This window comes from Tiliqua scincoides, chromosome 1 (genome assembly GCF_035046505.1).
Source record: "Tiliqua scincoides isolate rTilSci1 chromosome 1, rTilSci1.hap2, whole genome shotgun sequence".
Lineage (NCBI taxonomy): Eukaryota > Metazoa > Chordata > Lepidosauria > Squamata > Scincidae > Tiliqua > Tiliqua scincoides.
This window is the reverse complement of record NC_089821.1, coordinates 103490664-103518649: the sequence shown is the minus strand read 5'-3', so window position 1 is coordinate 103518649 and position 27986 is coordinate 103490664. Positions and strand designations below refer to the sequence as shown.

The 27986-nt window shown below is 42.3% G+C and overlaps 1 protein-coding gene across 5 annotated transcripts in view; it reads right to left on the bottom strand.

Moving 5' to 3' along the window:
* Window positions 1-5961: 5961 nt before the first annotated feature.
* XIRP2 (xin actin binding repeat containing 2) overlaps window positions 5962-27986 on the bottom strand; it is a 92878-nt gene continuing 70853 nt past the window's right edge. For 3 of the 5 annotated variants that reach the window (XM_066612138.1, XM_066612139.1, XM_066612142.1), the window contains exons 4-9: window positions 25613-25726; window positions 23719-23791; window positions 22049-22182; window positions 10796-20246; window positions 7847-7980; window positions 5962-6050 (exon numbers count right to left, since the gene is read on the bottom strand). In XM_066612138.1, coding sequence (XP_066468235.1) covers window positions 7886-7980; window positions 10796-20246; window positions 22049-22182; window positions 23719-23791; window positions 25613-25726 — 9867 coding nt within the window. In that variant the 3' untranslated portion in view covers window positions 5962-6050; window positions 7847-7885. Of the gene's footprint in view, window positions 6051-7846; window positions 7981-10787; window positions 20247-22048; window positions 22183-23718; window positions 23792-25612; window positions 25727-27986 lie in introns of those variants that run through there. The other 2 variants (XM_066612140.1, XM_066612141.1) reach the window with 2 other exon arrangements.

Here is a 27986-nt window from a genome sequence, read left to right as displayed (position 1 = left end):
GGGAAGGAACCAGGGACAGGGAGGAGATAGGAGGGGGTGGGTCTGGCAGCGGTGCATGGGATCTTACCCCTCTTTCGTAAACCTTCCCATCCCTTTCCTCGGACTATGCCACCCAAATAGGTGTTGTATGTTTGAGGAGACCCATTGGCCACCTCAGGGCTTTACTTACAAGGAAATAAGTAAAAAAAAATTTTTTTAATTTGCCTATGGCTCACTCCTCCACCAAAAGATGCAGTGCATGCCTTTTTTGGTGTGGCTGCATTGGTGCTGGTGGCAGGGGATGGGATTGGGTTACAAGTCTGCCTGCTCCAATATCAGTGCAACCGTTTGGCTATACGCCAACGCACGGCTGTGTTTTCTGCCAACTGGATTTCAGAGCCTCATTTCTCCCTCAGTCCAAGAGCTCCTCCAACTCCCCCATGCTCATAGGATCATGTCTCTGATTCCCTTTTAACAGAGAGCTATTTGAGCTTACAACACTATTTTGTCTCTGATTACTTATGCTTTAAGCTCTCGGGCAGAAGCTTAAATTCCAGCTTCCCCCCCCCCCCCAAATCATGTGCAAACAGCACTTTGCAGTTGCAACACTAGCTACCTAATTTTATTTTTTCAGCTCTCTTCTGAGGCGCTTTTGCTGAGTCACCCGCCTTCTGACTAAGTTTTAATGTGGGACATGTTCAAGTGTTTATTTTTTTGTTTTCATGGGACCAGGAAATGACAGCAGGGGTGGGCCAGATCTGAGGGCCCATTCCCATCAGAAGCCTCACCTGGCCAAACCAACCCTTTAACCCTCAGTCCCAGTGGTGGTAGTAGCACCCAGTGCATCATCATGGGGTAGGTAGGGGGATCCAATGCAAGGCTTTCCCTCAGGACCCCCAGCAGCATGGCATCAGCACTGCATGGGACAAAGGAAAGACAGCAGGAGATTATGCAGAGACTTATGGAAAATATAGCCAAACTTGAGGGTCATGTATTGAGCACTGTGTCATAGGGTAAGCTTGTGGAATGCATTGTACAACCCTATGTAAAGAACAAAATTGTTGGTCTAAGGCAGGGGTGTCCAAAGTTTTTGGGAGGAAGGTCACATCATCTCTGTCAGGGGTGGGGGAAAAAAGAATTAATTTACATTTAAAATTTGAATACATTTACATAAGTATACATAAATGAATATATTAAAGATGAACTTATATGAATGAATGAAGGTCTTGCAATAGCTCAAGGCCTATAAAAGGCCTTACACAAAGCAAGGTTGGCCTTTCCTTTGCTGCCGTTACTGCATCACAGATGTGAAACAGCAAGCAGTGGAGGGAGCCCTCATCCCACAGCTCACGCAAGAGGTCTCACACTGAGAGCAGCTGCATTGGGCCAGTGTGGGCTTCAACAAATCTCCGGAGGGCCAGAGGCTCATTGGAGACTGGGGGCTCCCTGAGGGCCGCATTGAGAGGCCTCGAGGGCCGCAAGTGGCCCCATAGCAGGGGTTTGGGCACCCCTGGTCTAAGGAATCATCACAGCATCATTTTTCAGGGAAAATGGAATGTGATAGATGCTTTTGAGGAGGGGAATGAAGCAGGAATTCCACAGGAAGTTAGGTGTTATCTGTGGCTCTCAGTTACAGGGGGATGATTTCACCTTTTGCTCATCACTATTTTATGTACCCAAATGATGACAAAAGATCCCAAATTCATAGAGTTCCAACAGCTAACACAAATATAATTTTATGATTACAAGTTTCTTGCCTTCTGGATAATTTTGCATCACCCAAAGAGTGTTTATTTTCTTAAATTTCAAGGTTTAAAAAATTTTCTTTTTTTTTTTTGTTATTGTTCAAGATAAGGGCAAATTTCAATAAACTGCTGGTTGAAAAATAGTTAAAGGTACTATCTGAAAAGGAAATTGAGTGTGAGGTCCAGGGTTGTTACATAATCATGCAAATTGATCAGGTTATTGGTTTCATCTAATCCACATAGCAAGGCTCATTTCATATATGACACTCTCCATGTAGCAACTCAGCCCCTTACACTGAATGCTGTCACATGGAGGAAGTCTTTTGTGGCTGCCATGTATGAAGCTACATGGACTTCTGTGAAGCCTTGTTCTCAATTGCAGGAATGATCAACAGTGGCAGACCTCCCCATCCCTTCCCCCCCCCGGGGCAAAGGTCCGTGATGGCATCCTCTGTAGAATGTCGCTGCTCCCACGCACAAATCTGCCCCGCCCCACTTACCTGGAGCACACAGTGCCTTGTGTGACTCCAGGATGCATGCGGGAAGCCTCTCTGAAGTTGCCTGACACTTTATATGCTTCCAGAAAACCAGAAGCACAATTTCTGACCCCGTTGGGAGCCTCAGAGCAGCTTCTACAGGGTCCTAAAGGTGCATAAGGCTCCCTGCCTGGGGCATTTGCCCCACAGAATGAATGGGAGGTCCGCCACTGATAATCGATAACTGAAGCATTCCAATTCCAGGCACTAGGACCCCAGTAAGCCTGGGAACCATTGGTCTATCTATCCTTGTAGCTAAGCAGAACCTCCATGGTCAGAGATAGTGCACACATGACAACCAAATGTTGGGGAGAATAAGCATGGAAAGAGTGTTACTTTCATGCCTTGGCATCAGGCAGGGGTGTCAAACATAAGGCCCGGCCCTCAGGCACTGAGCAGTGCTAAAATGTTACTGCTGAAAGAGTAGCCCACATGAAAACTGGGCTCTCCCATATCTTGAAATATGTCAAGGTTTGAGTGTTTTCTCTTTTGTCATTTGCAGCTAATGAGTTCCTAAGTGAGAAAAAAGTGCTTATTTTTGGTTATGACCTGTTTAATGACATCACTTCTTGCCTAATGACATCACTTCTGGCCCTCAGCAGGCATCATGAATGCTATTCGGCCCTTTATATGAAATGAATTTGACACCCCCACACTAGGGCTTTTCTTATGATCTTATCATGCAATTACTTCACTCATGGGTCAGTGTTTCCTCACCCCCACCCTTTTATTGTTCTCTATGAAGTAATTCTCTTATATTAAAATGATTATAACCATTTGCTATAACCAACATTTTAAAAGAACCCTATTACAGACTTAAAAATAAATTCAGAAAGTACGTTTTGTAAAGTGCTTTTTATTAGGCATTGTCAACTGCTCAGTGAAGTGCTTTCATGCAAGCTCAACTAATGTTTACTGCTATTCAAGACATAAAGTTAGGCATCAAAAGTGCTAAATGTCTCTGTGGGTGTGTGCAGGTTCTAAAAATGGAGCAGAGTTTTCTTTGCTTTCCAATTGTACTGGAATATTTTACCATTGCCTTCCCTGCTCCTCATTTCTGTGGATATTTTCCATGATCTTTTCTCTTCAGGCTTTCTCCTTTGCACTGTTGCACAGTTGGACAGACTTCAGCCAAATTTAAACATATTTAGTTCACTTGGATTTTGGTATAGGAAACTGAGACATGAAACAATTAACTGCCATTGAAACAATTTCATTTTTAAAGCTGCAATCCTATAGACAGACTTCTGATTAAGTCCCACTGAAGTCAGTGGTTCTGTGTTTCAATAGACACAAGATTTGGCTGCACAGTGCATAATGTTGGTTGGATTGTATTCCTTATTTTTTGCTATCAGGCATCATAGTGTACATATTAGTCCATAGGGCAAAATACATCTTGCTTCAGAAAGATAACAATGAAGAGCATATCTTTCAAATATTGGGGGAATGGATGATCTTGCATTTTGATGATTTATTTCAAACAAAGTACTCCAACTTGGTATTTCTTTTATAAAAGAATTCAGGGAGAAACAATGCTACTCCTATAAGCTAAGAAAGCAAATGTACATATTATATCCAGAAACAACTGCTCATTTACTTACAATAATAATAGTAGGTGAAAAAATAACTTTAGAAACTTTCAGAGCACGCCAGGTGCATAATCTCCTAGTAGTTCATAGATAAAGCATATCTTTGAAATAGTGCACTGATAAGACAATCATATTATCATCTGTCTTCAAGGGGTCGATTCACCCATGCATGCTCATTATTTGATGGAGGAAATGCTAAATAATGATTTGCATGTATGAATGGACCCATCATATATCAAACACCACAGACAGAACTTTCGCATCACCCAATGTCACCTCAAATGCATCACTTTTCAGTTCACACCTTCAGCCCCGAGATATGAAGTGTTGAATAAACAAATGTGCATGCATGTAAGAAATAGCCCTTAAATAATAAACACAAAGAAGGATCGGTTATTTGCAACCTGAACAGATGAAACCACCTTCAGTGGTTTCTTAAGTATACATGGATACACTTTATATATCTCTGAGCAAAGTATACACTTGCGCAAAGTATACACTTTGAGCAAATTAAGCGTGAATCATTGGTAACATATAGTACAAATTAAAATGTGCTTTGGATGTTAAAAAAAAATCTAATAGGGTAATTGGAATAAAAAGGTGTATTCCACAAATGGTAGGTATACAAATATTTAACCACATTCCTTGGAGTAAATAGCAACTTTCACTTTGGTCGATGAAACGGCTTGTATTAATTTTCGTCGTGCCAACTCTTTCTTCCTTCGGTGGGCTGCTCTGTCTTGACTTGATCTTCTTCAGATGATTGAACTGCAGCCTGGTGAATCTCTGCGTTTACATTTGTACCTTTCTGCAACACTTCCATTCTTTCATCATCTTGACAGATGTTAATATCACGAGCCACGTAGCTTTTTGCATGTAGGCTGGGAGCAATTTGGGTTGTGGGTGTAGAGCCCAACAGACCAATGCTGTCATTCCCAGGTACAAAAAAAGCTTCCACATTTTCAGATGGAACAGTATTTAACTTTTTGACAGGTCTGATTGCTTCCCTTGTGCCTAATAATTCACTATCAAAAGGAAATGTTGTATTAGCGGCCTCCCTTAAAACGACATTGATAGAGCACGGATTGTGACAGGAGGCATCTTCATTATTACGTCGAAAAAGACTACCTGAGCTAATGGTACCTTTGCTTTTGATGTTTTCAACAGCTGCAAGATTGAAAACCTCGGTGGAATAGCCCACTTCAGAGTCAGTTAAACTGAGCAGTTTTGAATTCACAGTGTCTCTTTCTAGGTTTTCCAATGCATATTCATGGGCTGTGCTCTTTGCATAGCTTGACTGAAATAATGGGGAATACAAACCATCTGTAGATACTTCCTGTCTCCAAATGTTCTGATGTGGAAAGGCAGTTTTGTAACAATAGTTATTGTTGTTGTTGTTGTTGTTGTTGTTCTTATTATCCTGCAGTACATCATCTTCATCAGTATTAGTAACGGGTATAATATCTCCAATGTCCACTTCATTGATTTTTTCATCTTTCTCCTTTACAGCACCCTGCACAGCCAAGTTATCACATTCTTTCACATTCTTTCCATTTTCCTCCTTCCTTCCTGATTCTTCAGCTTCTTTTGTTTTCCCTTGCACAGTTCCAATATCCCCAGTTTTTCCTTTTGTGCTTTCCTCCATCTTAGATACACCAGTGGCAGATGCCTGCTCACTTGATCGAGAGTCACTAGTTTCATCTTTCTTTTCCTCCTCAGTCTCCCAAAGACTGTTATGTCCATTTGCTAGGTGAAGCTGATTTGTATCACCCATGGTTGGCTTTGTGTGGGTGCTGGTGGCCTCTTGTTCAGAAGCATCTGGGGGCCATTTTGGTTTATTCACTTTGACCTCCTCCTCTATAGAAAATGATTTCTTTGGTGCTTCCATAGAAGGAGGCCACGTGATGTTTAATTTGCCCCTCCCTGTGTTCCGTTTCAAACTGTCACCCAGCCTTTCACAATGCACTTGCCGACGGCCAGAATGCAAAATTTGATCAGTTTGTTTATCCACCTTAGTTATGGATGGATTAACTTCTTTAGCACAAGCAGGCCCAGTGGAACCTTTTTGATCTTTGGAAATCCATAATTCTTTATGTTGTTTGTGTCCAAAACCTTCATCATAATTTCCTTTGGCTTTGAAAAGTTGCTTAAAATGGGGTTTACAGTATATTTTTCCATGGAGAGAAGCGTAATTTCCTAAGCTGTCAAATCAAAGAGAAAATATTTTATGGCATCATTCTATCTCTCTATCTATCAGATAAGCATGTATAAATAACAGTGTCTATAAATATAACTTTAACTCATATCACTTTCGAAAAGAAATAAATACATTGTATTTAATGTGTAATACCCAACAGATTAAATAATCTGTTCACTTTTAAGGTTTATTTTATGACTTTGTTTTAAACATGCCTAACTGTTTTTAGTGTTAGGAGACATCTACTTCCTCCCTGTGAGAGAAGCGGCACAAACAGTGGTGGCACGCAGGTCTTGTGCTTTATGAGGGAGTGTGAAGACAAGTACAGTAACCCCCGTATCTGTGGGGGGTATGTTCCTACTGCTACTGTGGATACCCAACACCACAGATAGTAGTGAATCCTGTATTTACTTTTGGAAGTATACTTTTGAAAGAAGCATTTCGGAAAAGGAAGCAGACTGCGAGAATGCTAGACTCATAGCCACTAGAGGAAAGCTAAAGGAGATGACAGCAAGAACGAAAACAGGAAGCAGAATCCAGCATTCTTGCTGTCTGTCTCGTTCTTCTGCTGTCCACTTCTTGTTAGCATTCTTGCTATTGCCCCTTCTAGTTTTCCTCTAGCTGCTACAAGTCTAGTGTTGTTGTTCTCTGCTTCCATTTCCAAAATGCTTCCTCTGTGGTCTGCTTCCTGTCTGAGTAGCTTAGCAAACAAAGGCTGCAATCTTGCCTTCCTGAGAGTAAGCCCCATTGTCTTCAATGTATGTATGCTGTGTATAGCTCTCAAGTCCCACTGATTTCAGCAAGACTGTTAATCACATGGTTACTGTTCCTAATTGGAAATCAACAGGAATGAAACTTGACTTTGATTGGTTGATGTTCATTTTTATGAAGAGATAGATAGATAGATAGATAGATAGATAGATAGATAGATAGATAGATAGATAGATAGATAGATAGATAGATAGATAGATAGATAGATCGATCGATCGATCGATCGATCGATCGATCGATCGATCTGACTTGGTTAATCTACTTCACATTGTGTAACTTTGCAGATTATATAAAAGTGTCGGTCAAGAAGCATAAGCGACTCATGCTTCTTGTCTCCTAAGACTTTTGTGGCAACATGCAAAGAGAAGAGCCGTCCTTACATCTGACACCCACAGCTCTCCCCGCTGAGGTGATGCACGGCTTCCTCTTTCATACAGAATGCCTTAAGAGTGGAAAGAGGCACTGTGACCCATTTGAACCTTCCACATAACTATACAAAGCTGACCTTCAGTTTGAACTGACTCATCACAAAGTACTGAAAGCAGTGTCAGATACTCTGCACATTCATATTCCTGCAAATCGCATCTTAGCTTGACAATTCTACCAGAACTGGAGAAGAAAGTGGAGAGAAACTGTAGTTCACAACTTGAGATCTAAAGTTGCTCTTTCTCTCTCTGCACTTTCTCTCTCTACTCTTTCCTTTCTCTGTTGAAACATACCCCCCTCTCTGATTGTGCAATCAGAGCTAATGATAAGTAACTTTTAAAGTACAAAATCAACTTGATAATTCTTCCCACTTTAATTCTAGCTAGAGGATTTATGTCACAGATGGCTTCCAAAAATGATCAAATTCTAAAATGCGGAGGAACAATACTTTTTTTCTCCTAGAACTGGAGATTTCCAGCTACACAGAATTCAGCAGGAACGCTACATCTGTTGACTTTTGATCCAGGTATCACTCATATGACAACGGTTATCAGTCACAGTAGCATTTGCATGTCAGCCCTTTCATTGTTTGCTTCCTCTTACCTTAATTTACTGCCACAATGGTGACACTGAAAACATGATTTATGAAAGGTCTGCTTGTCGGCAACCAGGCACTCCATTGGATAAACTCTCTTTTGACAAAGCAGACATGTTTCCTTTCCCTGAAGTTGCAGTTTCTAGAAATAAATAAGACAGGGTCTCAGTGCTATGTGTTATTATTCCTCCCCCACCCCCCACCCACCATCATGCCATGCCATGCATAAAATATTTCATAATCATAAGAAATGCTGCAAAACCTGGCTCATAGATAATTAGAATCTAAGCCTCCAGCTTTTCAGGTCCAATAAAATGTATGTTATAATGAAACATATTCTCTATTCTTTGGAAACTTCAAATATGAGTATATTTGCTTGAAGAAATAGACCATGTTCTGTGATTTTTTAATATTATCAAACCAGGGAGAGGGGGAAGTGTTGTGTACTGCTTCTCGGACAAGTAAGCCCAGAAAGGGAGGCCTTACCATAGGCAGCCAGAAGCAGCTTTGCATCAGCAGCAGATTGCAAGGGGAGCAAGGGTTTGGTGTTCACCCCAAGACTGCCTCTGTCTCCCTCCAGTCCACCGTGGATGCAAGCCCCATTGATCCCCTTCTCTCTCACTCTGGTGAGACGGGAATCACCTGCTTCCTTACCATGCTCCTCAATCAGTTTCCTCAAACCTAGAAGTGCAGGACTTCTGGCTATTCATGGGGACTGTACGAACAAAAGACCCTGTGACCCAAACCCTTGTTTCACATGATCCATTTAAATAAAAGTGGAAGTCCTAAGTTTGAGGAAATGGCATGAGGAGCATGATAAGGGTCTTTTTCCCCCCTTACAGCCTGCTGCAGCAGAGACAGCAGCAGTACTGAGTGGCATTTGATATTGTGTTGCCCCAGTCTGGGCAAGTGGTTGAGCTGGCATTATTGCCTCAAGAGCATGAAGTGACCTCTGCCCAGACAGACCAGTAATCAGAGACAGTCCTCGGATAAGTTGCATTGTGTTTGCCTTGGATCTTTTCACTGTTAGTGACAAGTAGTTGAATTATTACATGTCTAGAGTGTGCTGCTGTCCTCACGTACTCAGAGAAAGAGGAAGCATGATTGACTCACACTTTTTAGTTGTGCACTCCCACTGTAATGGTCAAAGCAGGATTTTTCACAGCGACCTGAACCTTTCCACATATGGAGCTCTACCCTCATCTTGTCACAGAAAAGAGGACGCTCTCCCTGTGCAAATTACAGGGAACAAACTCATGCTTCCTCTTTCACTGCACTGGGGATTTCATACTGGCAGAAGCACATACATTTTTAAAAGCTGGATCAACAATGCTGATCAATAATAAAGACTTTGGATGTTTTTTTTTTCTCTGTTGAATCAATCTGTCTTCCACGAACAGCAGTGTTGATTCTTTGTGTGGATGACAAATGGTCCAATCCAAGTATGCCAGTGTACTATGAGTTCCACCAATGTGGAATCCTCTCTGCCTGCCTGTGAAGCACTCCTGCCTGTGCAAGGGGGGCCAGGAATTGAGGTGGATCGGGAGAGGACAGGGGAGGATCTTGGAAGCACTGGCATCTCCCATATCAGGAACCCTCATCCCAGGCCTGACACAACCCCAGCAGGCTCCAGAGCTATACCAAATACAGAGCTGGTGTAGTACTGAGGAGTCCCATCAGGAACCATGTGATGGACAGAAAGGTAAGTAACGTTCTTTTACCGTTCCCAGCCTGCCTTGTTCCATGTGCTCACAAGATCTCATGAATCTAGTGTATGGGTGAAGAGAGCAGACAGAGGGACTGAGCGTAAGTCTGCCTTAGTCTTACACAGAAACAACATGTAAGTGTCGAATTGAGATTCTGAGAAATCTCCTTCTGAGATTGACAGCCCGATCCTATGCATGTCTACTCAGATATAAGTCCCATTAGTGTCGATGGGGCTTACTCCCAGGAAAGTGTGGATAGGATTGGGCTGTAAATCTTCTGTTATGCTTATAACTTCTCTTTTTTCACTGGAAAAATGGATAGGATTGGGCCCTCAAAATGCCTTCTAAGGGCCAGGGAAGCCATGGCTCCTGGGGCATTTGCACCCCTTGCTACCCCTTGGAATGTAGTGGAGCCTGCTCCACCATCACTACCCTCTCCTGAGTCCGAACCACCCTCCTCCCTGCCCTTCCCCATTCTGAAACATCCCCTCCCTCTCCCATTCATCTCTCCCTCACCTTCCTGCCACCTGGTGTTGGTCTTACCAGGATTGGCATGGGCTGTTCTAATGCTCATGCAGGCCTCTCTACTGGCAGCACTGGCCTCTGTGCAGCTGCAAGGTGCTTTCCAGAACATTTGTGACTGTGCGCATGCCCGTCCTGCCGGCGGGAGTCAGTTTAAGATTGGGCTGCCTATAACATTAAACTTAGTAGGACTTTCTTCCAAACAGACATGCTTAGGAATAGGCTGTAAATCACATTATAATCATACACTTTCCACAGTCCTATACAAAACAAAATGAGGTTGCATTCATGGTGCTTCATTATGAACTTCTCCTGGTCTAGCCAAGTTGAAATAAATGTGAGCTGCACAAGATCACACTGCGTTTTTTATACCATGCAAATCCAATGGCCTTGACTCAGTTTAATTCTGTAAAAGCACATTATTGTATATTTGTTTCCATTAGTAAAATTCAAGTATAGTATTTACCTTTGGCAAGCAAAAGCTTGGTATTGGTTAGTCATGCACTCAGCACGTACATTAAGGCACATGCCTTTGGAAAGAGAAGAAAGAGCAAAGATTTCTGAGAGGAAAAGAAAGAAAGGGGAGAAGCACAAGTCAAGAAATGTTAGTTGGAGTTACATCACTTCACCTTCCACAAGTACATATTAGTCGCACAACGTGGTTTACTGCCACTGTGTCATACTCTTTAAAGCTGTGCAACCTTCTTCACACCTAGCATGCTTATTTACCACTGATAAACTCTGCTTCCTCATGGAAGCTGCTTCTCATTTCTGCTTCAGCAGCATCTGAGACAGTGTAGCCAAGGCTTTTAAATACCCTTTCGCTTTCTTGCCAAGTCTTCTGGAAATTCCGTAGCAGTTCTTCGGGTGAATCGGCAGCAGAAACATCCAACATGTGCCCTGAGATGACATCTTCATAGGTTGGAGGCGCACGTTTGAAGCCAAATGCTGCCTGCATCCCGTCAGCACTTCGCGATGAGGAGGTGGCGGTTCTTGATTCAATGACGGTGTTCTCAAATGTATCCATAGCGGAAGAATGTTCGCTGTGAGACTTTGCATCAAAACACACCATGGGTTCAAAGGAGTGCTCTTCAACTAAACATTGCTTTTGCCTGTATGATTTGTTTTCCCTTGGTTCTCTTTGCTGCTTGTCTGGAAACTTTTGGAAACCATCCTTTTCTTTTTTACTCTCTTGAGAAATTTGGCCAAATTTCTCCTTTCTAGACCTGTGCCTTTCTCCCTTTATCTTGCCACTGACCACACCATTTTCAACACACTTTTTCTTGGATTTTGCTTCAGCTACTGACTTATCCCATTTCCCAAACGATATATCTATTTTATCCTCATTCTCATTGCTGGATCTTTCAGGGAGCTCTGGCTCCTTTCTTATGTGAAACATCTGCTCTGATGCTCCAGACCTACATACAAGTCCTTTATGATCAGCCTTAGAACCCTCAAACTTTTGAGCAACGGAAAGAGAGTCTACATTTTGTCCACATGACCCTAAGACTTCTGGAATGTTTCCTGTCTTTTTGGAGACGGATGTCTTGATTGCTTCAGATTCTTTGTGCATTTCATTCAACTTCTTCACTGTACCAGCAGTTACTTGTGATTCATTTACAGGTGGCACTTTTGAAGATGGAACATCAGGCTGCCGTGTCTCGATCTTGATTTGTCGACGGAGCGTTGCAGGAGACTTAACAATCTCCGACCTTTTTTCTACAATAGGAACTGGGGTTACCGACCTGGTTTGTGTTGCTCCTTGGGACAGTTTTACAGTGGTGTCCTTAAGCTTGGCAAGCTGCTCAGAACGGCTTCTTGTTGGAGAGGGGGAGGGGGAGGGGGAGGGAACTGACTGCTGGACCTTAGATGTTGGAGTCACAGATCTGGGAGGTGGTGATGGTGGAATTGGAGTACTTTCCCTTTGAACAGGAGACAAAACTTCCCTGACAGGAGAGTCAATGCGCCTTGATTCAATCGTAATGTAAGTAGGCGAGGGTGCTCGTGTTCTTAGGGATGGTGAAGCTGTTTTGATTTCTGAGAACCTATGAGCACTCCCTTCCTGTTTTATTTCCTGATGTGTCATTGTGTCATGGATCACCTCCTTAGTCTTCTGCAAATCCTTCCTGCTGGAGCCAATGCTTACTTTAGCTATTTTCTGTGATACCTCTCCACTACCAAGAGAGTCTTTTCTAGATTTGAGAGGTTTTGTGGAAGTCATGGCTGTCTGGATCGCCTCTTCGCATGATTCAAGCATTTTGGAAGCCTGATACTTAATAGCTGATAGTTCTTCTTTCATCTTTTCCACATTATTCTCTTGTGCGATGGAAGTTAATTTTTGCTTCCTTTCGAGTTCTACAAGCCACCCAGGAATAATAGTTAAGAATGTCTGAAATGTTTTGAATCCATTTTTACTTGGCTCACTTTCCAGTTCTTTCACTCTGGACAAAACCTGCTGTACTTCTTCCCGTTTCCTCAAGAACTCCAATACATCTACCGAGCTCTTCTCATTACTTGGCAACAATCCTCGTGGCAAACTTGACACTGGGGATTTTTTCAGTGCAAGCTCCTGTATTGGCTCTGTGGTCTTAATGAGGCTTTGCCTCTGTTGCATCACAGTTTCCCCAGCACATTCTCTTCCTTGTAGAGTTAGACTACTGTTTTCCTCAGACACGGTTTTGCTTTTGACTTTTGTTTCAGAGATAAGGGTTTGCTTTCGCTCAGAAGTCAACGTGTGTGAGTCCTGGTGCATATCAATTATCTTTTGCTTGACCATCTTCTCTGGTTTATTGCTAATTTCTTGTTTCCTTTGAATTAATACTTTCTCTTCTTTAGGGCAAGCAATTACCTGGGTCTGCTTTCCTTCTACAGCCTGAGACACTCTCACCTGTTTAATTTCTTCTTTCCTGGTCTCCTTCCTTTGAGCTAACCTTTGTTTCACTTCACTGGATTCTTTGCCACAAACACCTGGCCTGCCTTCTGTGTGTTTTCCAAGTGTGTTTTCCATTCCAACCTTCTCATTAACATGCACCTGATTATTTGTTTTGGCAATGCTTTGCTTTTTCTTCATCAAATTGCTCACATTTTCTTTCTGTTTCTCTTGCATTTGTTGCCTGACAGTGCTTTGCATGCTAGTTTCCTCTTGCTTATGGTGCACCACAGCATCCTTGTGGCTTTCGTGTGCGCTTTGATCTAATGTGGGCAGCTTGATGGTTCTGACTTTGAAAGTGGGGGACACAGTTTTATTTTTGGACACCTGAAAATGCTCCTCAATCTTCTGTTGCTCTGTCTTGTTCACTGTGTATTCTTCCTGGGTCTTTTCATTCTGGGAAGAAGTGTCATGCTTGATAAGATGTTGAGCATCTTGCAAAGCCTTTTTTCTAACATAGTCTTCCACTGATGTTTTTGAAATGTCTTGAGGCTGTTCAGCTGCTGGTACTTCTGGCGTAGGTTGTGGTTCATCACCTTGTAATCCTGATGCTGGTAGCTTTGCCTGACATTCAGGCTCAACGTTTGTCACTTTTTCTGGACCTGCAGAGGGCAATGGGCCTTGCAGAGGAGTTTGATGCTGTTCCTCTGGTTTTGGGAGATCGTCCTCTGACTCCGTATAAACTGAGCTTCCCCAACTTTCACTGTTTCTTCTCATAGCCAGTTGGCAAACATCTTTGGCTTGCTTCTGCTCCATCTGCTCCCTTTGCTTCCTGTATTTTTCTTCAGCAATCATTAAAGGGGTTTTAAATTTTCGTATATTAGGCTTGGGCTTCATTTGTGTTGCCTCAGCAGGAAGGGAGGGAGATCTCACAAGAGGAAATGCACTTATTTTCTTTACTGCTGTCATCTCTGGCTTGACCACTTCTGTTACAGACAAAGGCCTTCCAACCTCTTCGGTTCTTGTACAGACTCTTTCCTCTTTTCGTTCCTGGCTAGTGCTAGTCTGCATCATTGCGTGTTCTCTGCTTTCTTCCCTTGTTTTTGTAGCGTCAGTTTCTTTGTGTATTTGAACAATACCTGGTTGGATTTTTTTAGGCAGATTTCCTTCTGACTCTGTCTGGGGATGTTTCTTGATGGATGGGACTCTACCAGGTTTAACACTGCTGTGGAGCTGAGTTGATTGTTGCAACGTTTTGTCTAAATGTTTCAGGAAATGTTCTTTCTTTTGCTTTGTCTGTGGAATTGCAGAGGGTTGAGGAAGTGGTGGCGGGGGCAAGGAAGACACCAATTCACTTTCGGATTTGTCCTCAATTGGGGGTGGAGGAGGAGGAAAATGATCATACTCCATTTTTCCCTGTCCTATTGGCGGTGGAGGTGAAGGAAAACTTTGTCTGTCAGACACCATTATTAAATGGGATAGAGGAGGAGGTGGCGGGAGAGGCAAGTCAGCTTCAGATGAAGTAAATGAAAGAGGGGGTGAAGGAGGAGGTGGTGGTGGTGGCAGAGAATCAATATCTGACCTTTCTGGGCCTTGAGGATTCTTTGGATTTAGAGGATTGTTCCTCAGACCTCGAAAGCCTGATTCAGCAGCTTCCACTTCAGCCTTTCCTCGAAACCTCAGCATGGATTTTTCATTTTGCTGGATAACGTTACACTTTTGCTTCCTTTCAGTTTCTTTAAATTGGCTGTGCATTTCCTGCGTGATTCTGATCTTTTGATTGGTTTTCATATTTTGTTCGGATGCCATGGAAACCACAGCTTGGCTTGCCTTAATGTTATTTTTCTTGTCGTGCAAAACTTCCTTTGAATGCTGAGATTGTTTTCTGTCTTGCTGCACCTCTTGCTTTTCAAAATGACTAGTTGCCTTGGAGATCCTGCCCGTTGACAAACTGACCCTTTGCTCTTCCCCTCTGTGGCTTGAGCTGTCATCATATGTTGATAATTTGGATTTTTCTCTTATCTCTTCCTGGTTCTTCATGCCAAAATGTTCTTTATCTTTACGTTCCTGAAGTACACTCTCTTTTTTCCCAGCTAATTCTTTGGAGGACTGTACAAAACTGGACAAATGATCTTTCTTCACTGTTCTGCTTGCCTCCAATTTCTCTGCCCTTTCATTCTTCTGAATGTTACTATGAGAAGCAGATCGATCAATCTCATATTGATTAGTATGACTCTTTGCTCCTTTCTTTGCAATGTTCTGGATGTTGACTTTATCCAGAGACTTATCTGCTTTTGCAGTGACCTTGTGCTGGGCCTTAGATAAGCACTTCACATTTTTCTTATCAGCCTCTTGTGCCTTCATGCTCTGTTTCGGATCTAAATGAATTGCTCTGGTATCCTCACCGAGGAAGCTCTTGTTTTCAAATGTCTTTACCTCATGATGTTCCTGATGAGATTTAGTATGGTTTTGTACACTTCCAGTTGCATTAATTTGGCTCTTGACAAACTGTTGAGATGGCTCAAAAGGCATCTTGGTTGTTCTTTTTATGACTCCACTTGTGCCTGCTTCACATTGTATTTTCTTTTCTGCTGAGGCTTCTGACAAGCTCTCTGCAGAAGTCTGAATATCTCTTCTGATGACTTCTTCTTTACTTATTTCTTTGAAAGACCGCTGAGCTGCTTTTAGAGATCTTAGTGTGGACTCAAGGTCACCTCGAACCACCTCTTCTCTGAGGACTTCATTTTGCGTGTGCATTGCTTTCTCCAGAGATTCAATGGCCTGCTTAATATCGCCAGGAATGACATCAGGTTTTTCTGTTTCTTTCAGTCGATAAGCTGATTCTTTGAGAGACTTCAAAATTGCCAGGATGTCAGCTTTTATAATTTCTTCCTTTTCTGTAACCGTTGTTTGATTTATGGCCTGACTGAGGGAATTTAGAGCTGCCTTCAAATCACCTTTTATAATTTCTTCTTTGCATACATGACAAGATGCATTTTGTGGCTCAGTCATAAAGATTTTAACAGCGTTACACACATCTCCAGGGATGATGTCAGTTTCATTAACTGTACGTTGAATCTGAGACTTTTTTCTCTTTAGTAACAGCTTTGTGCCTTCCACATCACCACCAATTATTTCCTCTTCCTCTTCTTGATTCCTTCTCTCAAATGTTTCATTTGTCCCTGTCTGGAGCAGTTTCAGATAATCCAGGGCCCCGGCTTCTATGCACGTAGTGAAAAACTGAACATTGCCCCTTTCAGAATCATCTATTTTTGCTCGTTGTGATATTTCATTGTTCACTGTGGAAGACAGAAGGCTGTGAATTGTACGCTTCACATCGCCACCAATCACTTCCTCTTGCTGGGTTTTAGTGCTTGCCTTTTTGTGAAAGAGAGAGTAGACTGTCATGTTAAGATCGCCCCTCTCATTTTCCTGAATTAAAATGCCACGTGTCACAGAGCTATCCTTACTGAACAGGTTTTTTATGGCTTGCTGTATATCACCCTTCACTATCTCTTCTTTTTCAATCTGAACATCTGTTGATCTGTTCAGCAGCTGCTCTTTGGTCAAACTCACATTGCCCTTTTCCTCTTCGTTCACTTTTGTTTCCCTTGCAACAGTCCTTGGTTTGGACAGCAAGTTCAACATGATGTTGGCCAGATCTCCTTTAATAATCTCTTCCTTTTGGATTTCAGGAGCCTCCTGATTCATCAGCTTATATTTCGCCATCCGGACATCCCCAATTTCATCTGCTTCCAGGATAATTCCATGAGTCTCTACAACTTTGTGAGCGTAAAGTTCTTTCAAAGTTTCTTTGACGCTTTTCCCTATAATTTCCTCCTTTTCAATTCTGCTCTCATTGAATTCGTGGAAGGGTGTTGTTTCAAAAAGCCAGGTTGTGGTCTTCACATCTGCCTGGGGCATTTCTTCCTTCTCTATTTTGGTATCGCTTTCATCCGTCTCCTTAATGGAGTCTAAAGGTTGGTTTTCAAAAAGCCAGACTGCCTGCTGCACATCACCTTCCTGCACATCTTCCTTTGTCACTGTTTTGACACCTTTATACTCTGAGCCCTCACCTCTAATTTCATCTATCGTATATGTTTCAAATAACCAGGTAGATGTTTTAACGTTGCCTCGCTGTATTTCACTGACACTCACAGTTCTGACATACGTGCCTCCCTGGGCCTCTTCAGACTCAAATAATTTCTTATTGGCCTTCACATCACCACCTTGGACAGTATCAACGGTGGGAACTATGAGTTTTTCCTCATCTGAAATGGTGTCGAGTGGTTGTGTTTCAAATCTGTATCTGACAGAATTCACATCTCCTTTCTGAATGTCTTCCTGGGTGACGGATTTTATGATATAGACATTATCTGATTTATTTATTGACCCCAAGGGCTTCGTTTCAAACAGCCACCGAGTTCCACGTACATCTCCATGAAGCACTTCTTCCTTCTTAACGGTAGTCACCTCATGATAATACCCTTCTTTGTCCTGAATTGCATAAAACGGCTGGGTCTCAAAGAGCATTCTGTAGCTTTTCACGTCTCCCTTTGTAATTTCTTCTTCGTTTATGGTTTTCTTGGTGTTTACGCCTTCTTCGGATGATTCCTCTTTAATCTGGTCCAAGGAAAACGTCTCAAAGACAAAGCAGCCTCTTCTCACGTTTCCACCCTGGATGTCTGTAACCGTTTTCACTGAAGCCCTGTCTTCCTGGTGCTCTGTTATCTCATCAATAGACCGATTCTCAAAAAGCCAGCAGCAATGCAAGACATCTCCTTTTTGTATATCTTCACTTTGAATGGTTTTAATTTTGTTCAAAACATCCTCTGACTCAGAGCTGAAATTTATGGAGTCTAATGATTGGTTTTCAAACTTATATCTCATGGTAGAGACATCTCCAGGCTGGATGTCAATTTCCACAACTCGCTTGAATTCTTTTCCTTCTTCTCCTTGTATATTTTCTAGTTTCTCAGTCTCAAAAAGAAAGCACGCTGTGCGGACATCGCTGCCCTGGATCTCCTCCTGCTTCACTGTGTGCAATTTGATGGCTGCTTCTGATTCTTCCCCTATCGCATCAAGAGGCTGTGTCTCAAAGAGCCAGGTACATGTTTTGACATCTCCTCTATGTATCTCTTCACTATCTGTCATGGCCTCGACTTTGTCATACAGAGATTCCATTGGCTGTGTTTCAAAGAGCCACCTACACATCTTCACATCTCCTTTGACAATGTCTGTGGTCTCGGTTTGTTCTCTGCTATCTTCATCTTCAACATTGCTAAAATATTTAATGGAGTCAAGAGGCTGCGTTTCAAACAGCCATTTAGCTGTTTTCACATCACCAGACTGCACTTCTTGTGAAGAGATCCCTTTGATGATCTCAATTTTTTCAATGCTCTCATCAAACTGGTCAATGGGCCTCGTCTCAAAGAGCCACCTGCAGTTTCTTACATCCCCTCTTACAACCTCTTCTTGTCGAATTGTTTTAACTTCATGATATTTCCCAAGGCTATCCTGGATTGCATACAGTGGAGTCATTTCAAAAAGAGCTTTATTTAATTTTACTGCACCACTTGTTACACCTTCAACTTGGATTTTATAGGAATCGTCGTACTTATTTAACTGGCATGTTTCGAATGCATGTTTGCAACTGCTCACATCTCCCTTGTCAATTTCCTCAAGTTTCACCGTTTTTATGAATTCTTTTCTCTCTTCTCGAATCTGTTCAAGAGGCCGAGTCTCAAAAATCCATTTCTGATGACTCACATCCCCTTTTTCTTCCTCGGTGGCAGCCATTTTCTGAAGCTTCCCAACATCTGGGCTGTCTTTCAACATGTCCATGGGTAATGTTTCAAATAAGTGTTTAGTGGTATTTACATCTCCTCCTATTATTTCTTCTGTGGGTACAGGATTTGTATCTTCGCTTTCCTTTAGGGTATCAAGAGGCTGTGTCTCGAAAAGCCAACATTTTCTGCAGACATCAGTGCCTAGGATGACTTCTTTTTCCACAACAGATGCTTCAGAATCCTCTTTAATAGTATCCAAAGGCTGTGTTTCAAATAACCATTTGGCCTTGCCCACCTCACCTTTGACGCTTTCCTCCATGGAGATTCCACGGACAACTTTGATTTCCAGGGAGTCTTTGTTGATCATATCTAAAGGCTGTGTTTCAAACATCCAGCGTACTGTTCTGACATCCCCTTTCTCAAGGTCTTCTCTATGGACAGTTTTAATCTCTAGCATTTGGCCTAAATTGTTTCTAATAACATACATTGGGAGCGTTTCAAAATGCCTTATGCTTCTTTTCACATCACCTTTAATCTCCTGTAGCTCAGATTTGAGCTGCAGCAACTTTGCTTCATCCACTGAGCACAGCTGCCCAAGCTGATCCAGATGCTGTTTTTCAAACATATATCTCACTGTTTTGACATCTCCACCAGTGATTTCCTCAGTGGATGTTTCATCAGATTCCTCTTCTTTTTCATGGTGAATTTTATTCATGGAATCCAGAGGCTGAGTTTCAAACATCCAAGTGGCCGTGCGAACATCTCCTCGAGCCAGCTCAGGAATTTTGTCTGCATTTTCTGGATTGTCTGAAGAATGTGCACTTAGTGCATCTATGGGTTGAGTTTCAAACATCCAGGTGGTATATTTTACATCTCCACCTGCAATGATTTCTTGATCTGCAATGCTTTTAGCTTTGTCTGGATCAGGGGATTCATCTTTGATCAAATCTAAGGGTTGATGCTCAAAGATCCACCTCATAGACTGAACCTCTCCCTTTAAGATTTCGTCCCATTCCAAATATTCTCTCTCAGGGCTCATGCACTTCTGAGGGCTGCTGCCTGTGTTTTCAAATACAAACCTAGCTTGATGTACATCTCCTGCTACTGAGCTACCAAATTCTGCATCATTGGAGACTATCTCAGAAATATCATTGATATACTCTTTTTCTAAATTCTTTCTCAATTCTGGGTGAATGTGTTTGTACAGACGCTTTAATTCATAAAGATTCCTTTGCTTAGAATACAAATCTTTGAGAAGCATGTGCTTTGCTGGAGGGGGAGAGGGTTCAGGGGACTGGGAAAACTCCGTCATCTCAGATGGAGCCTGTAGTAAGTCTGGAGATGGTGGGGGAGGAAATTCCTCTGTGCTTCCATATTTAGAAGAGTTGCTGTAGGCTGCAGTGGATGCATACCCTGTTTTCTTTGCCATATATATTTCTTGTTGTCTACTCCCAGAAGCCGTTTCAGTGGAAGAGGCAAAGGCTGCAGAAGGCCAGACCATTTCTTCAAACCCATTTTCAATCTTTAAGGAACAAAATTAGTATTTTTTTAAACTTATTTTCTAGGCTATAATTGTCTATTCACTCAGCCCAAAAAGCAAAGCCACATGACATCAAAGGAAGCGAAATGTTCTCATTTGCTCCCAAACAAAACTTCTGAACACCAGGGTAATTCTATACTTTTTGTGAATTTAGCTATTATAATTACTACATAACCTTTTATGACTGAAATAAGCCTGTTTATACTTAGATCATTTATCTGCTCTATATTCATATTCCATTCTGAGATAATCGTGATATAGTCTGCTTTTATCTCATATTAACAGATGTAGCAGTCAAGGATTTACGCTTTCTTGTAAGAACTGGAAACAGACAGAACAGAGATCATATGCCCAGAGAAGATAATAGCTGAAAAATACACAAAAGGATGCTTAAAAGAGCAAAGCTGTAAATAGATATTTATCAAGAATAAAGGACATTATTCAAGATTACTTCAGTTGTGTATAATTTAATACACAAATTAAATCCTATCAATTCTATGAGTCACTCAGCAGGGACAACTGTTCATGAGACCATAAACATCCATACATTGGCAGGATAATATAACTTGCAGAACCCACCTGTGTCGTGGGTACAGCAACCTTTCATGGATGAGAGTGGAGGACCACATGTGCTATCCTGTTTCACAACATCCTAGCAACCAATGTAATCAAAGTCAACACAATCTCCCTCCCTATTTCATTGCAGTACAGGAGGATCAGCAAGTAGGTTCTGTACCGCTTGACAGAGATGGAAAAACACTTGACTGGCAACCATTGTTTGCTGCTGCTAAAGTGGGCCCAAAGGATTTGAGCAGAAATCACTCACTCTCCAAATGCACCCATGGTATTCAGATTTAGACCAGTATTGTAAATGCAACTGAAGCAAATGAATGACGGATGCCTACTCTGAGTTTAGGGCTAATGCAACTCTGAAAAGAACAGAGAAGCAGTGAAGTGCGGCAGCAGTGAAGAAGGCCAATTCTATGCTTGGGATCATTAGGAAGGGTATTGAGAACAAAACGGTTAGTATTATAATGCCGTTGTACAAATCTATGGTAAGGCCACACCTGGAGTATTGTGTCCAGTTCTGGTCGCCGCATCTCAAAAAAGACATAGTGGAAATGGAAAAGGTGCAAAAGAGAGCAACTAAGATGATTACGGGGCTGGGGCACCTTTCTTATGAGGAAAGGCTACGGCGTTTGGGCCTCTTCAGCCTAGAAAAGAGACGCTTGAGGGGGGACATGATTGAGACATACAAAATTATGCAGGGGATGGACAGAGTGGATAGGGAGATGCTCTTTAAACTCTCACATAATACCAGAACCAGGGGCCATCCACTAAAATTGAGTGTTGGGCGGGTTAGGACAGACAAAAGAAAATATTTCTTTACTCAGCGCGTGGTCGGTCTGTGGAACTCCTTGCCACAGGATGTGGTGCTGGCGTCTAGCCTAGACGCCTTTAAAAGGGGATTGGACGAGTTTCTGGAGGAAAAATCCATTATGGGGTACAAGCCATGATGTGTATGCGCAACCTCCTGATTTTAGGAATGGGTTAAGTCAGAATGCCAGATGTAGGGGAGAGCACCAGGATGAGGTCTCTTGTTATCTGGTGTGCTCCCTGGGGCATTTGGTGGGCCGCTGTGAGATACAGGAAGCTGGACTAGATGGGCCTATGGCCTGATCCAGTGGGGCTGTTCTTATGTTCTTATGTTCTTATGTAACATTTAACTTGTAACCGAAATGAGAACTGCACGCACAGAAGTTTCCCCTTTCAGATGTACGGACCTTGATCTGCTTTGCAGGCGTTCCACTTTCTCTGCCAGAATGAGAAGTCTTTCCATGGGTTGTTTTTTCAAAGTGCTGCTTTAAGGATTGGGTGGAAATCTTTGGGATCTCCTCGTTTGTAGCTGCATTGACCACTGCAACATGAAAGGAAAACTAAACATGGTTATTCAAATACCATACTTTATTCAAGTTCATTGACTTTAGTCATTGGTGTTTCGTTAGCAACCTTACAGCAGAGGCGTATCCAGGGGCAGCGCTGCCAGGGGCGAAGACATCATGGGGTCACGCAACATAGTGACATCACATGATACTGTGATGTCACTTCCAAGTTCAGAGGAGGGCGGCAAAAACTTCGCATTGTGGCTGTGAAGCACATTTAGCTCTCAATCCTTCCCCAGCAGCTTCTGGTCTGACTTCCAGCTTCTGCCAAGCCTCTGCAGGCCCCCGAGAACAGTGCTTGGAGGTTGGCAGCGGCTGGGCAGAAGCAGAGATTCGGCTGCAAGTAGCTGCACAATGGCACCCCCCTTCAAGTGGAGCTCAGGGCACTTGCCCTATTTGCCATAGTCTAGGAAAGGAAGTAATTATGTTTACACATCTATAAGGGCATTCATGGATGGAGGAGGCTGTCAGAGGGTTGGGTTCATGAGGGTTCCACTAATGAGGCTATACTATATCTTTATACTATATAAAGTATATACTTTATACTATATAAAGTATGATAAAAATAAGGTATAATAATAATATCTCCAAAACTAGACGTGATCGGGCAAAACGGATGCCGTTTTTGGAATTGGCACCCCAAATTCTTATCAAACCACTGTAACGTTTGGGAAAAACTTTTCTGACCCTCAATTTTGTAGGCCTGTGTAATTAATTACAAATCTACCTGATCTTCATTATGTGTAAATATTTGCATGTAAGAGGAATGATTCCAGTTAAAAAAGTCAAGCATTTGCTTAATCCCATTTCAGTTATGAAAAACATCTGCGCTTATACTTGGCAACTTTTAGCAAATTCCTGTTCATATTAATGGAACTGATATAGGTGCCTCACAGGGCAAGGGAAGTCTGCTGCGATGGAGTAAGCTGATATATCCTTCATGATATTCTAATCTGTTGTGCCAGCCTGTTGCACTGGCCACCGTTGTGTGCAGTTGCAAATGTGCCATAAAGCCAGTGCAAGAAGGAACACATGTTGGAGCAAGAAAGAGTTGCTCTGAGCAACACAGGGGTGGGAGAAGGGTGCGGGAGGGAGGGAAGAGTGTGTGAGATGAGCAGGTCAGGGAGAGGGTGGAATTGGCAGCAACTGTGAACACCATATCCTATTTCCCTTCTTGGGCCTGAAATCCTGACATGGTTCACTTAGATTTATGCCAGTGAATTAGCAGGTGCAGGTCCAAGTAAACCTGTTGCGCAGGCTGGGGCTTCCTCAGGGCAAAGGGACAAATGTCACCTTACCCTGAGGAGACCTCCAGCCTGCTCAGTTCAGCATATGATGCAGCATGGCCATATTGGCCCCACCGCATAGACACACTGGTTAGGATTTGGGCTGTAGGATTTCCAAAATGAAACTGCACATGGATCAGGCCTTATAACTGTTAGATACAGAATTTGCTGGCAGTTACTTGTTATTTCTTGCTGTTTTCCATTTTCTTCTGATTCTTCTCTTACCTGACTCTTCAATATGCTGAGTGACATTAGAAGTTTTCTTAGCCTCAAAGGAAGTTTGCTCCTGATGAGACACCTGCGCAAAAATAAAAACGAAAATTTCTATTAATTACAATATAAACTAGTAAGATCGTAGGGATGTTTTCTGTGTCTCTGGGAGCACCTAGCAATGCCATATGAAGGAAATGGCCTGATGTCTATGCTGGCTGCAGTTGGTGTACTATACAGCCCTGCGAACCAGGAAGACCGCATTCAAAACTCACCATTCCCACAAACACATTAGGTAGGCTTAGCAAGATGCTATTGGCTCTCCTCTTGGTCTTTAATAAATATAATATAATATAATATAATATAATATAATATAATATAATATAATATAATATAATATAATATAATATAATATAATATAATATAATATAATATAATATAATGGAATCTTATAACAATGGGGTCTTAGAATAGAATATGGGTCTTATACTTGGCTACTTGAGGGCTACTTTAAAGATTAGTGAGACAATATATTTGAAGTGCTCTGAATATTCAAGAGATTCTATATAAAAACAATATGTCATGTGTTACCTAAGTCAGAGAAGGTACTTTCTATTGAGTCAGACCAACTGTGATCCTGGCTCATGGTCTGCCCAGGGCCAGTACCGCAAAATGCCTCCCCAAGGAAACTGCTGTCCCCCACTTACTGGTTATGCCCAGAGCCTCATGTGGCATCCTCTAGCCCTCCAAAATCCTTTGCAGTCCTCTGGAGGGTCTTTACTTTTGGTTTCCGTTGGAAAACTGGAAGTGATATTTAATGGCCCTCTGGAGGCTTCAAAAGGCTTTTAGAAAGCTAGAGGACACCGCACAAGACCTCCCTGGCCCTCAGAAGGGCTCTGGAGGGCTGGTGGCAGTGCAGCGGTGGGGCTGCTCGCAGTGATGTCACCCACACAGCGCCTCACAGGGGTAGCACCCCATAGCATTTGCTCCCACCCAACCCCCCAGGAATTCCAGTGAATCAGATTACTGGAGATCTAACTCAAGATTGTCAACACTGACAGACAGTGGATCTCCAGGATTTTAGCCAGGATTTTTTCTCTGCCCTACCTGGAGGTGCCAGGAATTCACCTAGGACCTTTGCATGCAAAACATGTTCTCTAACATGTGCCCCTCCCACATTCACATACATGAGTCGCCATATTGCTATGAATGTGGATATATGGCCATGGGAAGGAACATAAATGTGACTGTGATTTTTCAGATGGCACAACTGCACAAATAGGTACCACCATTTCCAGGTATTGTTCCTTTCATAGTTCATGCAGACATTTCTTCCGGCATTTGGGTGCTTGTGAATATGCTCATGCGGTAGGAAAAATTAAAAAAAAACAAAACAGTTGGCCACTAGCCCTACAAGGGATTTCACAAATACATGTTCATCACACAATGACCAAAGCATGAGGTGATGAGATCAGAGATCCGACACCACAGACAGAGGTTTGGTAACATCACTTGAAAATACTGTTGAACAGTGGCTGCTGGATTATATCTTACAGTCACTGAGGGCTCAATCCTATCCAGCTTTCCAGCACTGGTGCAGCCACAATGCAGCCCCAAGATAAGGGAACAAATGTTCCCATAGTTCACAGTTGCCTCTGTGACTGCCTCCTCACCACAGGATGCAGCGCACACCCCATTCGCACAGCTGCACCAGCACTGGAAAATTGAATAGGATTGGGCCTGGGGAGTGATGAATAACTTACAGGGAATGAGTTCTTGAAAAATACCTGCTTGCCACCAAAACAGAATGGCTGCCACAGGCCCAATATGGTGAGAACAAAATGGAGTTTCAAAACTGTGCATCTCTGTGTAGTTGCATGGTGACATAAGTATTAGTTGATACAGATACCTTTGCTGATTGAAAGGCTTCCAGTTGCGTTGCTTGAGAAATCACTTCATTCACTTTGGTTTCTGTGCTGCTGCTGCTGCTTGACATCTTGGCTTGACTTCGGCTTGTCACCTTCTGAGGATGAATAAAAATCATTGACTATGCATTTCCAGTTAAGAGCACTTAATGATTCTTAATATACCACAGCTTTGCGGTATACTAAAAAAAAATGCGCACATTCATCACCTTATTTCTTTCTTGTAAATTACTCTTCAGTACATATAAACCAATATAAAATTATTTAGAAGTAGACTATAGTGAATAGCATACTTGACAAGGGTAAGGTAAACAAAACCAAGATGAGTTTTGTTATAACACGTTAATTTCATCTTATATGAAACTGGAAATTTTTTTTTAAAAACTAGAATCTGTAGCATAAGATGCATATTAAAAGAAGCAGTATAGGACAAAGTGACCTGGGTTTTAATGAAAGTTCTGTCGATTTGATCAATCACCAGGTCCTATCTACTAGCAAGTGTGCGATCGGAATATATAGGAGAAATGTAAACTGCTAAAATATATGGATGAAGGCCTTGTTTGCAGGCTAGTTATAGCTACAGCATGTGCAATAGCTGCGCAGCTACAGTCTGGAAGCTCCAATGGTTGAGTGACCAGGAGAGGCACTGGCAGGCCAAAGAAAGTCTGACTGATTTCAGTGCAGGAATTAAGTTGATGGTTAACAGCTTAACAATCCTACCTGGGCTGCTAGCGCCATGGCACAGAAGTGCCAAAACAGCTGCTGCTGTATCCTGTGGGACCAAGGAGGCAGCCAGAGTTCTGGGGTCTTGGGGTAAAGGAACTTTTGTCCAGGACCAGACAGCCCCTTTCAGGTCTGTCAGGACCTGGTACAGATTTGAGTAGACCATGAAGGCTTTCAGGCATGGGCGGAAAATAGAATTCGGCCTATGTTGCTGTCCCCACCTCCTCCCGCGTCTGAAGTGCCTTCAGACTGCCCTCCTCTATCCAGAAACATCCCCTTCCTGTGCCTGTTCCGCTCTCCCCATGCCGCCCCGCTGCTCAGCAATGCACTTATCCCTGGTTGCCAGGCAACACTGGTCTCCACGCAGACACTTATGACTGCGCATGTACCAATTCCGCTGGCGGAAGCCGGCATAGGTAGCAGGCATTCTGAAGAAAGTGATAGGATTTAAAGGTGCTTAACTTTGACTGGTTCATACCCAATAGTAGAAAGTGAAAGAGGAGAACTTTCATAGTGTTCCCTAGCAAGTGACTGAGTTGCTCTTTCCCAAAGCCATAGTACCATGATTACGCTAGTACTGTAGTTTGCAGTGCCACATTTGAAGGCTGGATGCCTGTCATCATCACGTGAGGGTCTGGAGCAGATGCAAACGGTCTGAGATACAAAAATGTGATGCAGAATGTAGTCCATATCCTAAAACCCTCATCAGGGACAGGAGGGTGCGTTTTTATGAAAGCATTTCCTTCTTTGATATGCCCTAGTTTCATAAATATTTCCTTATAGCCAAAAATGAAAGAGGGAATGTGAATTGCATGTCTTAAGAAGCCCTAACTCTCTGCTTATTGCTTACAACTGCAATAGTTGAGGCAGCAATTAGGCTGGCTACAGGCAGAAGACACTAGGTTCAAGCTACATGGGAAGCAACTGGAAGAATGAGCAACATTATTATGACAGGCCTTTTTTCATAAATGTAATTGTGGAAATGCTGCTGTAAAGCAATTTTCACATAAAAATAGTGTGCTATGGAAAGAAAATGAAGAAAAAAAAAATCAATGCATATCCCACAGGTAAGAATGGATGTTAAGCAGTGTTCAAGATTGACTTTTACATACAGAATAGATCACAGTTAAAGGAAATTGCAAGTCAAGGAAGAGCTAGGCACAGAATTGTAAATTAAATTGGATAGGATTGGGCCCTAAATGGTTTGGGGACTACAGATGTTTCATTGAGAATTTGCCCCATCTTTTGTCTTCACAGAGACTGAGTGGAGGGCACAATATGCAAACTGTGAGGTCTTGCTGATTTTACAACCGTGTTTCATCTATAGCTATTATCTGAGCCATAACAAACTATCGTTAGTTTCTCATCTGAATTGGCCCCTACACTGCTTCATTAAATCAATAAATAATAAACTTTTACAAAAGAAAAAGTTCTCTAAGAACTATATATTAGGTGACTAAACAAGAAAAGAATTCAATAATTCAAATTATCTTAACAAAAAGGTAATAATGCTGTCTTAATTTCTTTGATGCATTCATAACCAGTTCATAATTTCATCAGTTTTAATAGGTAACAAAGTGCAATCCTATATGCATTTACCTGGGAGTAAGTCCCATTGAATTAAATTTTGATTTT